The sequence below is a fragment of the Haemaphysalis longicornis genome, unplaced genomic scaffold (genome assembly GCF_048455015.1).
Source record: "Haemaphysalis longicornis isolate Haplotype H1 unplaced genomic scaffold, Haemaphysalis longicornis Haplotype H1 scaffold_1, whole genome shotgun sequence".
In the NCBI taxonomy this organism is placed as follows: Eukaryota; Metazoa; Arthropoda; class Arachnida; order Ixodida; family Ixodidae; genus Haemaphysalis; species Haemaphysalis longicornis.
The window spans coordinates 167119807-167134170 of record NW_027526203.1 but is presented as its reverse complement, the minus strand read 5'-3'; the positions used below and the strand labels follow the sequence as shown (position 1 = coordinate 167134170).

At 47.3% G+C, this 14364-nt stretch overlaps 1 protein-coding gene across 4 annotated transcripts in view; it reads right to left on the bottom strand.

Moving 5' to 3' along the window:
* Positions 1-285: 285 nt before the first annotated feature.
* The window catches only part of LOC144139080 (stomatin-like), a 128539-nt gene continuing 114460 nt past the window's right edge, over positions 286-14364 (bottom strand). For 3 of the 4 annotated variants that reach the window (XM_077671566.1, XM_077671574.1, XM_077671577.1), the window contains one exon: positions 286-5354. In XM_077671566.1, coding sequence (XP_077527692.1) covers positions 5323-5354 — 32 coding nt within the window. In that variant the 3' untranslated portion in view covers positions 286-5322. Of the gene's footprint in view, positions 5355-13744; positions 14035-14364 lie in introns of those variants that run through there. The other variant, XM_077671571.1, reaches the window with a different exon arrangement.

The window sequence follows — 14364 nt, the reverse complement described above, 5'->3', positions numbered from 1 at the left end:
GGGAGAATGTCCTGGCATTAGAGACACTGTCACAGCCGTTGCAATCAAGATGAATAAGAGGTACAAGTAAAGGCGTAGAAGCTTATTTCTCCACCATCTACGTACAGAAAGGACGACAGAGAAAGAAGTCATTCGTTATAACTTTGGTGGACTTACTTGATCCCAGACTTGCAGTGGCAAGCGTCTTGTGCGTAAACACTTCCTTAGGGGGGTAACTTGACAGGTGCCTTGATGGCCACATCGCCCCTACTTTTAACTTCTAGAGTGAAAGAAACTCGAAGTGTTTGTGCCACTCTTTATTCCAGCGATGCTTGGATTACAAAATCTTGCAGTGCACAGTTAGAATAATTCCGACTCGAATAAGCTACAACAGAGATTACACTCTGTCTCCTTTTGTTCAGTCAAGTGGCACAAAATTTGTTGTGAAATTATGAACTTTGTTGTGATTCGTAGACACATAGGCACATTTTTTCTCCTCCCCACCGTCTACATTTTCACTGTGGGTTAGCCCCCCTACTTACAAAAGGCGAGATGAAGTATGTAGAATGGTATGGTCAACCGAGTGACGTCTCATATGAGTTGGTCTCGAAGGGGGTGCTGTGTGGTAGTTCAGGTTCACCTTTTAATTATTTTATGCGTGCAGAGTGCTGTCTTTTACAGGAAACAGTTTAGCAGTCAGTTTTCTCATTTATTTCACATGCGCTATCAATGTAAAATATCATTCTGCTCCTCCCCTCGCCTCCAGCCAAAATATGTGTTCAGGTTCCAGATCAGGTCATGAATTTTCATGCGGAAACGCTGGATCACGCGAAGCACACACAAAAGTGACATTGTACAAGTGACCAAAAAGAGAAAATGTTGTGAACGGTAGGCACTTCCTCCGCGTAAAGCCCAAAAACACTTGAGCAGTTTATCTGAATGCTAATGGCAGACCTAACGTCAGAATTACAATACAGCTATAACCTTCGATGATTATGTAAGAGGGGCTAAATTCTTTCCTCTTAAAAAGCAGGCTATGTACAAAGCGAAATTTTCGCAGGTTCTACCAACTGCATTTAAGAATTGGCAATCCTCGTTCCGCAATTAAGGATCCCTCGGTCAAAAATAAAATCTACACGAGCTTCTAGATCGCAGGAGCTCAACAAGCATTGTTTGAACACACAAGTGGGCATTCTAGCCAGTGCTAACAAGTATGCTTACAAGATTGCGTATGGGTGTTCTTCAAACGTGCGTTCATACAAGCCCAATTTAATATACACAGAAACAGTAACCCTTATTCAACGCTCATTAATATACAGGAATCATTTGAAACCGAATTTCACGTAGTCAGGTTAACGAATTTGTTACCTTGTGATGAAGTTATACGATACAAGTAAGTTCCATCCCCAAATAGGTCCATAAATAAACCCATAAACACTGTTCCTGACTTCGTACCATACCTTCCTATCATTCTCAGTGGATACCTCACACATCCCTACCGAGAATAATGGTGGCCAGCATAAAACTCGCATTGAACACGTGGAGGGGAGTTTTCGATGCACTAGCTAGTTTTAAGCAAGAAGCACCTAAAACCTCGAGGTATGCCCTAAAGTAACCCTGTGTCTGCTCTACCACTACACACTCCTGTTATCAACTATTGTCACGAACCGAATGAATTTGGCGAATGAGGACACCCGCCACAAAATGTGACTCAAAAATGGAGTCTGGGCTGGGCTGGGCACCACCACAGCGCAAATCAGGTATTAACATGACATACGCAACCGGGTTATTTAGCGAGAAGCTGCCCTACGGTTTTGTCCTTCAAAAGCGTTGTGGGAAGCTGAAACATGCGAATGTTTTTTTTTTTCGAAAAACACATTCAACTTGAATATTTACCCGCAGTATATTTGTGCCCCTTTATTACGGAAAATAGGTAACTACCGGGTGGACCCCGCGTCATGAACACTCCCAAGGATGAGACAGCTGATGCCTCTGCCTGCGCGCCAATACCCTTGCATCCGTGGGAGCTGCTTACTTGGACAACCAGACACCACGTCATATCTCTATACCACGTCGATGCAATGACATTATGGCTCATCATCGACTTCAACGACGAACTGTTGCCCGTATCTGACCCGCCATCATTAAAGCTGCACAAGACTGAAGAAACTATGATTCGCAAAGTTCCGAAAAGTACCTCTTCCCACGGAGCTCGACTTCACACAATCTATCACTCAGTTCTGGATCTGACATGCCAATCCTGCCGATATCCCTGTACCTTCAGCCCACGCTATGAAAGTGCTGTCACACCTCACTTTTCTTTCATTCCCAACTTTTTAAAAATTGCGATGGGACGGCGAGTTGGGTGGCTCACACCTGGAGCATCTGCTTGAGCTAACAGACCTCACGGTCGCCCCTGCCCCCATGTGCCCGGGAACACTAGACTAAGGATGTCGCCCGGGCGATGCAACGGATCAACCATATTGCGTTTTGCTGTGCTAGTTTATAAAACCTTTATTCCCCCTCTCAGTGTAAACATAGGACATAACTCTAAAAGGCTCGTCCAAATAGGACTCGAAGGAACGGAAATTGCTGTTTTTGTGGTAAGGGATGCGCAAAGGAACATTTACTTACAGACCAACACTTCTTTCTTTGCAATGACGCTGGACTTTATGCCGGTCTCGCTTTGGTTGTAATTCCCTACTGTTTCCCTCCTAATTTGTGTCTGTAAATTAAAGTCTAAAAACTGGATGAAATCATAAAAACACATCTGCTTTTAAGTCTAATAAGTTTCTAAGTGCAGTTTCTGTACTTCAGTAATGAAATCATGCGGGCACTTCTATTTTCCTGTGATGCAAACGACCAAAAGAATGCGAAACAAAAAGTTTCAGTGCCTTATGTGCCGAGAAGTTTGCGTTCCGACAGTGATAAACATAATCACTTTAAAACAAGTGACTTTTAATTAAGACCCACAAGGACGCCTATCCCGAGACACTGTGTTTGGGCCGCTAATTTTTTTCTTTTGTCTGTCGGATTCACGCGAGGGCTGCAGGAGATTTCGGCGAAAGCCAATAGCCCGTGTCGTACCCTAAGAAGTCGTTATACTACGGCTATCTTGCATCAGAATACCGCCCTCTTTGCCATGCTCCTGTAAAACTGGAGAGACAAAAAACAACAGCAAATTCAACTTCGATATCAAGTTGTAGGCGTAACGCAACAGCGGAGTCAAATCATTACGAATAAGCATTTCCGAGAAACGTTTGTACAACATTTTAGGTATGACGTTTCTTGATTCCGTATCAATGGTCAGCAACGAGGTTTGCAAGGCAAAAATTTTGCGTAGTAAATCTGGGAACACAACCAAAGACCCAAACTCAGCTGGCATGAAAGAAAAACATTAATGTTTTTCTGTACGTCAAGTCTTACGGTGGAAATACACTGTGTCCTGTCGACGCCATGCTCGAAACATGCGCAATCATAACTTAAAGTCGCACGTTATGTAAAGTCTGCTAAAATTACCAGTCCCAAATCAGAAACGGCGCGCTCATGAACTGCCTGCAGATGAACTACCTCGTTACGGCAGGGAAGAGGGTAGACTTGAAAGGTAGCAATTTTAACGTGATGACAAACAATGCTGTACCCCTAAGCTACGCAAACTGTTGGCATTGTTGTGTTCCGAAAAAACAAAGCGTAGCCCATTTTTCAGGGCTTCTGACAGCCTTGCCTTAGCTATAGATAAATAAAAAATTTCTGTTGCCGGAAAGATTTCGCGATCACGCTTTTCGAAATCCGTCTTTGCCTGGGAAGCTATGTATCAATGCTAGCACTTGGTCTAGCCCGACCTGACGGTTCGTTATATATACTGCCCGACCTCGATTCCAAAAGTCAACCATCCTTTCAGAACCCGCCGCTGTGGCTCAGTGGCCAAGACGGCGTGCTGCGGAGACCAAGGACGCGGGTTAGATCATCGCCGCGGCGACTGCTTTTCAGATGGGAGCGGAAGCGAACATTTCTGTGAGGCGCTGTTGAAACGCACGTTAAAGGTCCCCAGGTTGTCAAAACTAATCCGGAGCTCTCCACTACGGGACGCCTCATAGACCAGGTGTAGCCGCGCCACCCCATAATTATTAAAACCGCTGCTCTAAATTTAAAAACTGAACGTTGATTCCTCCTCCTTCTCCTCCCTTCAGGCGCTGCTCATTCAATAGCAACAGTACGTATTCATTCAACTGCTACTGCTTTGGTGACAACATGCACTTCCCGTGAATTGTCAATGGTTCTACTAGTAGAAAATAATGGCATCACGTACTTTTTGTTTTGCACTAGAAGTTCATGTTTTCGGGTCTAAGAAGCCGAATCTGCCCCAGGAATCTGAGACGCGCAATATTGGAGGTCTACCGATTAATTTAGACCAGCTAGGTATCTTTATGTGCGCCTAAATCATAATCCCACAAACGCCTTTGTTTTTCCCCGCATCATAAGAACAGTAGTCCCATCTGGAATCTGACCAGTGTCCTCGTGATCTAGTTTTATATTAGGTACTGTACAGTGTAAGGCTATCCCGTGGTTCAGTTTCCCCACTATGCACTCGATTGGCCAATCCGTGCAGCCGACAGTGAAATTCTGGCTTAAAACGAAATTAATATGCTTTGCCTGGGCACTTGACGTCGCAAATGACGGTTTCTCCTTTGTACTGTACACGTTTTGAACGGACACCCAGGGTTTACTCTCTGAGCACTGGCCGCTTGAAATAATTCATAAAGGCGGCGACCAGAAAACCCGAGAAACTGACAAAAAATACAAAAAAGCGATTATCCGCACGCACAGCTTCAGCACAAATAATAACATGTCTCCATACGTGCGGACTCGAACCCAAAATAGTCGGTTCACGTTGATTTGCTACCAGGAAAAGTCAACAGTTGAGGGCTTCAGCACGTCTCTTTGAGGACAAGTATTCAGCTAAAGTCTTCAGCACGTCTTTTTACGTTGAATTTACCGACTCCACACAAACGAAGTGGCAACCTTAAACCTTCCCACAGAGTCGGATTTTCTTCAAAGATTTGGACATTTTTCGATCAAGCCCCTCAGCATTCTTTCAAACACTTTTAAATCAAGCACCTCAGCAAACAAATTATTCGCACCGCCTTTTCGCTGCGAGTGTGCGGAATAGTTACCCGTGGTTGAACCGTTAAGCGTCCAACTTAGGGTTACGCGCGACAATGGTTACTCGTTGATGTGGCTCGCTGGCAGAGCCTCAGAACTCTTCGTCTGTTGGATTCTTCGTCTTCCGCCTCGTTCCTCGGAACTCCATCGATGCCTGTATGTTGCAGCCACTGGCCGGTCTTAAAGGTCTTGACTAGACGCTCGGTCTGAAGCTGCAAGCCAAACAAAAACATACATAGTTTTTTTTTTCATTTGCATTTTGAAGTATCTTTGCACGACATACGAATTTTTATGTTTCCCATTCTTTGCTATCAAACTACCATGACGGTTTTAAAAAAAACGTACGAATGGCTGTAATTCTGCGGCATCCCAGTTTCCCAGTTGGAGGAGAACCTTTGTGCGCACGTTCTCTATACCAAACACATCCCCTCTCGATCGTGCTATTATGCCTCTCGATTGACAGTGGGGTTTAATGCGCCGAAGTGCCGAAGCTACAATTGAGCTATGGGGCCCACCGTAGTGGAGAGCTCCGAGTTAATTTTGACCACCTGGGGATCTTTAACGTGCTCCGAAATCTCGAACAAACGGACGTTTCCGCATTTCGCCTCCACCAGATAAGCAGCCACCACGGCGGCCGGGATCGAACCCCCTTCCTTGGGCTCAGCAGCACAACACCATAGTCACTGAACCACCCCGGCAGGTTTATTATGCCTCTCCAGTTTTCTCTCGTTCCATTATAACGCGCAGATTGCTATAGGAAAAAGCACACCTTGCAGGAAAGCCATTACGGTACGAAGTTAAAGACGTAGGAACGCTAACACGTTGTGTGCTGGTGCGCTTTTACACGTCACCGTGAAATACACTGCACCCCGCGTACGCTGTGCTTAGCTGTTATGTCGTTGCGATTCAAAGTGTGGAGGCATACAACAACATTTGTTGGCTGGATAAAAACGATGAACGCCGCTGAATTGTGGAAATGAAACTTTCCTGTTCTTCCGTACAGCTCTGCCACTTGGAGGGATAACTGTGGTGCGGATCGATCCGCGTCGATTATGGGCACGCCAGTCGTGCATCCTTGCAAGTAGGATTTCTGAAATATTGCCTTCAGGAAGCAATACCTCGCCGGTTTGACTGGTAAAGCTAGTAACTGCACGAGGGGGGAAATCGTCGTTGTAGGGTTCCATGCGTGGTACAATCGTGGTTCATAGGCGAAAGCCATTCCCCTTCTCCGTTCCACAGCAAAAATTTAAGTAATTGAAGGGTTTGGGTCGCTGGCCATTCAGCCCACGGGAAAAGTCGTGGTCCTAGTGAAGCCGCCTGCATAGAAATTTTAAATTACAGGGCAGGCAAGCGTGCACGCGAGCGCCGGGGATCGCGCAGTATTCCGTGTAAAGCGTTCTACTTAAACACGTCTATGGCGGGCCACTTTGCTTGAAGAGTAAATGATAATTGCGCAAACCACCTGAATAAAACCCGCTAACTTCTGTTCCAAGCTAACATCGTGGAACGTATGGCGCTGAGCGCGCTTATGAGAAGCAACGTGTACAGGTTGCATACGCTTGAAGTAGTCCAGTTTAGAGTCATTCAAGCTGTTCTGTACCGAACAAGCTCGATCACTGCCTGTGATTCGCATTTCCTTCTCGCCCACCGTGTCCATTACGCTTTCAGGGGGTCCGTGCTTATGCGTTGTCTTAACCATACCGTAATGCCACCGAATAATCGCAATACTCATGCACTGCATAAAAGCTTGGAGCGAATCGCGGAATTTTAACGCCGGTTTCCGAGTATAACCTCTTTGCGCAGCGACATTGACTTCCGAGTATAACCTCTTTGTGCAGCGACATTGTGTCAGTTGTTGTTGCCACATAAGTAAGGAAAACTTCCTCCCCTTTTTTTGCTAGCTCATGTCAGGTGAGGCATACATCAGGCACAGGTTCTAAGCCGGCACCCATTACAACCACACCACTCTCACCGATATATGCCCCTACTATAGTGTACTAGAATACCCTACCTCTACAACCCCTTACGCCACACTGTGTTGTCCCCTCACCACCTATCTCTTAGTCTTCTCTTGCCTACACAACCCGCACTCTCTCCCAAACCCCACCCCTTAGCAATGAGCGACCGCACTGATGCAATCACCTCCGGAGAAACAGCAAACTGTCCTGTTTGAAGCCTTGGATGCCGCGTGGGCTCGCTTCCTCCCGGACCAAGGAGGCTGAACTCACACCACTACTCGGATTGCCGCACTATGGAACCACTCCCACTTCAGAAAGCTCAAATAAACGTCTCTCTCTCTCTCTCTCTCTCTCTCTCTCTCTCTCTCTCTCTCTCTCTCTCTCTCTCTCTCTCTCTCTCTCTCTCTCTCTCATTTCACTTCGGTAAATGCTTATTACTACTACAACTGCTTATGTCAAATCCCACACACAGTGCGAGGCCAAACATACGACTTAAAGGAGCCATGAAGAGAAAACACAAGTTTGGTTCATTCGAAAGATTGCCTCGTTAGAACCATAACGACACCACTTATAACGCAAACTTCGCTCAAATAAGCTACATAATTAGGAAAAACGGGAATGGTCATGCGACCCACCAGCTCATTTCCCGCAACAGAACCTATGCCGTCACATGGGCTAAGCTCTGCGATTGGCGGAGGCCGGCAAAAGCAAACGCATGTTAGGCAGGGCTTACAGTTTGCATAGCGAGCTAAATGCCCGTGAAACATACTGCACATTCTTTTTATGACAAAGAACGGTGTAGTAAACGGTTGAAGTTCCGAACGAACACGCAAGCGTGTGTGCCAATGCGTACGAAACAACCGCCTGGCCGAGCTCGACATCTCGCCGTCGCGCAGACGAATTTTCGGGTTCGAGGCGCTCTGACCTTGGAGGAAAAATGCCGTAAACACCGCGCATTGACGCTCGTATCTTTCTGGTCGAAGCAGAGAGCTCGCGCGAACGGCTTTCCATACACGACACCGGCCAACTGGCATAAGCGATACTGCTACTGAAGTTGAACTATTATTAACCGTAATAAAAGTACGGCACATACGTACCAGTCTGTATTCATCCGTGGCGACGGCGCTGACGAGGCAGCGGTGCCGACGGCAGGGCGTTCGTCTGTTGTGGCTATCGCGGAATGGTCGCTTTCCCGTCCACCGCGTATCCCACAACTCTTGCCGCTCGTGCACTTAGAAGCGTTGAGCGTTCAAGTGGTGTGAGGTTGTTAAATGCAAGCCGGAGCTCCTCGGCGAGAGTTTTGTTCTCCGGATCAGGCGATTCCATGACTAGGGCTGCGGGTGCACTAGGTTTTACTAGCATTTTTAAAATGGCCGCCGTCTCGGTCGACTCCCGCGTGTGGGTGCTATATGGAGTCGACATACTAAGTATCTGTTTCATGGACCGGCCCGTGTGACACCATTGCTCACGTCACCAAATGTGCAATTTTAGCGGGAGATTTAAAATTTTGGCTTAAATTGCCTTATTTCTCAGTGAATAAAGCATCATTTGCTTCCGGGAAAGCGCTTGGGGTACTATGAAACACCTAATCTTTCGAATAAAACAAACTTTTGTTTTCTCTTCATGGCTCCTTTAAGTTTCGGTTTACGAGCATGGATGAATCCAATGACCCTATGGATGAATTAAGAAAATGTGCGCACTACAATAAAGTTTTTTTTTGCTTACGTCAAGGACAGCAAAAAATGTGGGGGTATCATTCTATTCGATTTGTAGAGTTCCCGCTATATGCGCATGCAGAGCATGTGAAAAAGTGTGGCAATTGTTCCAATCACACATGAGACTGCAGCGACAAAAATCCTTACGCTGTTCTAAGCCGCTACTCCAGTTCGGCCGACACAACAAGAACAAGACTTACAAAAAACAGAGTTTCAGTAAACTTACCGTACAAGACTTACAGAAAAGTAAAAAAGTAAAGTTTATTTTCAATATTACTTGCTTCATCTTACCACTGATCATTAACGACTCCAACGTTGTGTAGAGACCCTTTCAGCGTCACTGACGTACGCGCACGTTTCTCACTCTCCTTTCAAAAAAGCCCGCCGAAACGCAAAGATGCCGCACTTGGTATAATCCTTCGATTTCCCTGAAATCTTGATTTCTTAACGCGGCATCATTATTAGGCTAATTTCTCAATTTTTCCGTGGCTGCTACCCGCCCACTATCAGCCGTGCTCATCAAGCGTCCGCGAAAATACGTCATCGCTGCCACCCGGAAGCTATGACTGAGGCAGCGAGAGGCCAGGGCTCACCTGAGTCCGGAATATGGCGCAGCGGCAACTGAGTGTGAAACAATGATTGTACGGCGGGGACGAAAGAAAGGATACACATTTTAAAGCACCTCTACCTTTTTACCTCTACCCCCCAAGGGTTCTTTCGCGACCGTTGGGGTCAACAGAAAACTCCCGCGAACAAATAACAGGATTTACTGGCACCGCAAGGAATCGAACCTGGAACTAATAGAGTAACAAGGCCAGAGCGCGTTGTCTTACCGATTTAGACATACGAGCCCACGCGGAGACGAGGTAGACAAGTGGTGCACTCACCAAGCACATCTACGGGGTTAACCCCTGCATTCTCGCTGAATGCCACGCGATAGCGATTAAAGTAAGCTCACACTAACCCATGGCATCTCACTTCTAGTGCGCCAATGTGCTAAAGCCTGTGGCTTCCAGTGTTCACGTAAAAAATCTCAGCTCCTTGTCGTCCGCGCTCACGCTAAACGACACCTCAAAGAACACAGTCAAATACTCCTTGATCGCCAGGCCATCACTCCAAGACCCAGCATCAAGATCCTGGGCCTACATCTTCAGGCCAACACCAAGAGTGACGTATCCTTGCAGCTCCTCAAACACAGCATCAATAAAATCATACACATATCAGGCGAGTTGCTACCAAGAAGCGAGGTCTCAAGGAATACGATACCTTTCGATTAGTTCAAACGTTTGGCCTCTCTAGAATCACTTACGTCAACCCCCTGTCTTCTTCTCGGCAACGAGGACATAAAGATGGTTTATATAATGATTAGAAAGGCGGTTGAGCAAGCTATTGGTCTTCCCATGAGTGCGTTCACAGAAAGGCTGCTTAGCACGGGGCTCTACAACACGGTGGAAGAGCTGATAGAGGCCATCTTTTTATCCAGAAGCTCCGAATGAGCAGAACTGCGGCGGGTCGCCGCATCCTTTACCAGATTGGCATGCCCAGCTGAGTTCTGCCACACCATTTTCATGTTTCAGTGAAGTGACATCTATCGCGTTCCTCTTGTATCCTCGCCACGGTATACCGAGGTCTTGCGCACACCCTGTCACTTGCACACTCACTTGGCCCATACCCTGACCCATCTTCTCGTCACCTTCCATAAGTAAACAATATCGCCCTAACAAGGGAGCTATATATCCAACCACACAAACGCGCTTGAAAATAGACAAACATACAGCCGCCTCCGTAGATAAATTGCTATGCAATAGGACGCGTTATCCCTGCGAATATCTCTCGACCTTTGTCGGTGATAATTCTACCCTTGTTTTCACTACTCGTGGCTCTTCGCACAGAATGTCACTCCGCTTGATGTACTCCTGGACTTTTGGCGACAAGAACTAAAGATGCTCCCTTTGCTTAGAAATATGAAGCGCTCACACGACGAGGGTCGCCGACAAGCACGGGTTCAAGCGCTCAAAACCACCCTCGGTGGGGATCATGCAGTTATCTACACAGACGCCTCACAACATTGAGGGCAGCGGTACGCCATCATCGTGGCTACCTCCAGAACCAACCTCCTTGCTTGTGCCTCACTCAAGACCGAAGACATGACGGCAGCAGAAGAGGCAGCAATCGCCTTGGATCTCACTCAACCAGGGTTTCGTAAGGTAGTCACCGATTCCCAACAAGCCTACCGAAATTACCAGTCAGGTTTGGTGTCCCCACCTGCACTGCGTGGGATAAAAAACCACTCCCCAAATGGTTCCATTCAGCTCATCTGGACACCCGTTCCCGCTTCCACGGAGCGCAACGAATACGCCCACCAAGCCTGCACTTTTACCCCCCGTGCTATGGAGCTGCACGAGAACAGTCACTCGCTTGTCTCGTTCACAGACATAACACATCATTATCGCCTTCTGAGACAGACACTAGCTTCGCCTTACCCTCACCTTTCCCTAGAACAACAACTTACCCTACGGCTCATACAACCCGGCTCCTACCCACACCCGACGCGTCTTCACTTAATGCACCTGAATCGCTACGACGCTGAATGTAAATTTTGCTCAGAAGTAGGAACACTCCGCCACATAATCGGGGTGTGCGACTTTAGCCCTGAGCCCCCTCCTCTCTTTCCGTGAACTACCGAACAATAGCAATGGGAGATGCTGCTGCAAAGCCCCTCTCTGCCTACCCAGCTTCAGCTGGTGGACAGAGCACACGCGGCGCGGACTGAATATGGGCTACAGTGAAGATGGAACCGCTCCCCCGGGCCGCACTCTGGGCCGTTCAGAAATCTGAATACGTAGAAGTATTTCCTCCTTGTCCTCCTACTCCTCCTCCTGCTTCTCCTTCGTCTCTGCCGCCGATCTCGTCGCCTCCGTCCGCGACGGCAGAGAAGAAGAAGTGAGATCGTGTAACACCGGGTTTGAGCTTTAATTTTATAAAAAAAACAAGAGTTTCCACTCATGTGCCACACCAATACAACTCAACCAACCACCGTTCATGTATCATGCATTTATTTAACCTTACCAAGAATATCTCTTTGAAGTAATAGAGGGTGTGGTTAAGTGCATTTCACTTTTCTCTGGTTCACTATTTGTAGAGTGACGTGAGAGAATTTAAGTAACGTCGCATGGGTAATCGTTGTGGGTGCCGTTTACAGCTTTGCTTTACAACCACATTCACAGGGTGGATTGGCGCTAATTTTTTTTTCATTCCTGCTGTTTACCTACTTTTAGAGGCAACGACATCATTCCCGTTGCACGCGTTGTAGCTGCATGTTAGAAGCAGGCTCAAAAGTTGGCGCAGCGCTGCCACCTCTCGCATCTTCGTAGAAGCTGTCTTTCCCGATCTCTTGCCGTCTCCGCTTCGTGGGGCGAAGTTTCGACCGCCGTTGGCTGCTTCGAGGCCGCTCTCCACAGGCGTGCATTTCAATCTCTCATATCCCCGCTTCGTCCTTTTCGTATCTCAGTTTCATCTGAATTTAATCTTTCCATCACTCTCACCTGTTGTAGTATCTGCTTCAGGCCGCAAGGTGAATCAAACTGTTCCCTCTGCGGGCGCGTTTGTTTCGGAACCGGGAAACCTTCGACAGCAGTCCGCAGTGGCTCTTCTGATTCTGAATGCACTCCTAGCTCGGATTGGTAAGACAGCTGATCATTCGGGGAAAGGGATCAAAGAACTAGCTCTCCAGATTTCGACAAGGGCCAGGTGGAGCCTAGGGGCAAGCGTGTGCGCGAGGGTAAGTAAACAGACAAAAAAAAAAAAAAACCCTACGTGCAAGCGACACAGAGGAGAAACGGAAGTGTGATGTAGCAAGAATCTACGCAATTTTTTCCAGGTTTACGACGAAAGGCGACACGTTATTTTCATCCCCTGATTACTTAGGGAATATCGAACTCTGTTGAGCGCGTCATCTTTGAAAAATTAAATAATAAGGGGGTCAGAGAATATCCGTGCTGTTATTTGATGTCGTGTAACTTACCCACTGAATTTTCAAATTATTCGTCCCAAATTCACCTCGCCGTCTCAGCCTGTATGATCGAAAACTACGCCGTTTAACTCTGGTATGTTTTGTTACCTTTGCATGGCCTCGCCCGGCTGTCTTGTGTGTTCTAAGCGAAGCGCTTTCCTTTACTTTATGAAAGAAGTAGTGTGTACGCATTTTATATAGCACACCGGCAATTTTGGAAAGGGTGGCATATACTGTTCTTGCCTAAGCTAAAAGATTTTCGACTGAAATCTATGTTGCCTGTCTCGCCCGGTCAACCAGATGCTGCCAAGACCCAGGGCTTCCTGGACTAAGGAGGGCCCCCACCTGGCGGTCAACCCAACAACATTGACTGCTCAATTAAATGTTTACTCCTCCTCCTTAAATTGATGTTGCTAGTAACCACAGCACTCTAGATAAATGCGTACAGAGTGAACGCCCTGGCATTCGATTTCGCCGACATTCTTCTGTGCACGTCACTTTGATTTGATTTGATTATGAGGTTTAACGCGCCGACGCTGCACAGGCGATGAGGCGCGCCGCAGTGGAGGTCTCCGGATTAATTTTGAACACACGGGGATGTTTAAAGTGCGCCGAAATCTTGACAACACTGGCGTCAGAAAAGCAGCCGCCGCGGCCGGGAATCGAACCCGCGCCCCTGGGCTCAGCAGCACAACGCCTTAGCCGCTGAGCCACCGAGGCAGGTTGCACGTCACTTTGCTGACTGCTTCTTTGATGCTTCTGTTTTCCTTAAGTTCACTGCAGCGCACCACTTCGCTCCAATAAACTTTATTCCTTCAAGAACACTACGTCGTCCTTCGCTACGTGACGATATTAAAAAAGCAATGAAACTATAGGCAGGGACCTAGGCAAGAAAAAAAAAATCATCTTTTATTGCGCGCGGTGCCGCTCTTACCAGGATGTTGTTGATTAATAAGAGCTGGCAAGTTCATGCTGCCGTACAGTAACGCACCAAATGGTAGCGGACATTAAAATGGCTTTTTATCAACGCCACGTAGTGACAACCACGCCGGCGCAAACAGGCGACTGCACTGGGCGTAGCTGTAGGTTTTTACGAAGATTGTGCAAAGGTCTCAGCATCTTCGTCATCTTCTGCGTCTTCGTCGTGGTCACCATGTTCAGCAAGACTGCCCGCGCCAGGGCAAAAGCCATTACTGTGCAGTTCGTGCTTGAAAAAAAAAAATCTGAATTAGACATAGCCCATGGGCGTGATTATACGCGCAGGTATCACAAATGCCCAGCTAAGTTAACACGGGTACGTATAACATGCCCGTGTGTGTGTGTATGTGCATGTGTGTGTGTGAGTGCGGGTGCGCGCGCGTGCCTGTGTGTGTGTGCGTGTGTCTCGTGAATGTGTGTGCGCGCGTGTATTACACCATTTTGTCATAGCTGTGCGAGATACATAACCAAATAATTTCTTCTCGGGGTGGCTGTAATTTGGTCCAGTGTATTTGGCCCCTTGTAACCAGCTTGTGGCCAGAGGCCCCTCGCAACCCCC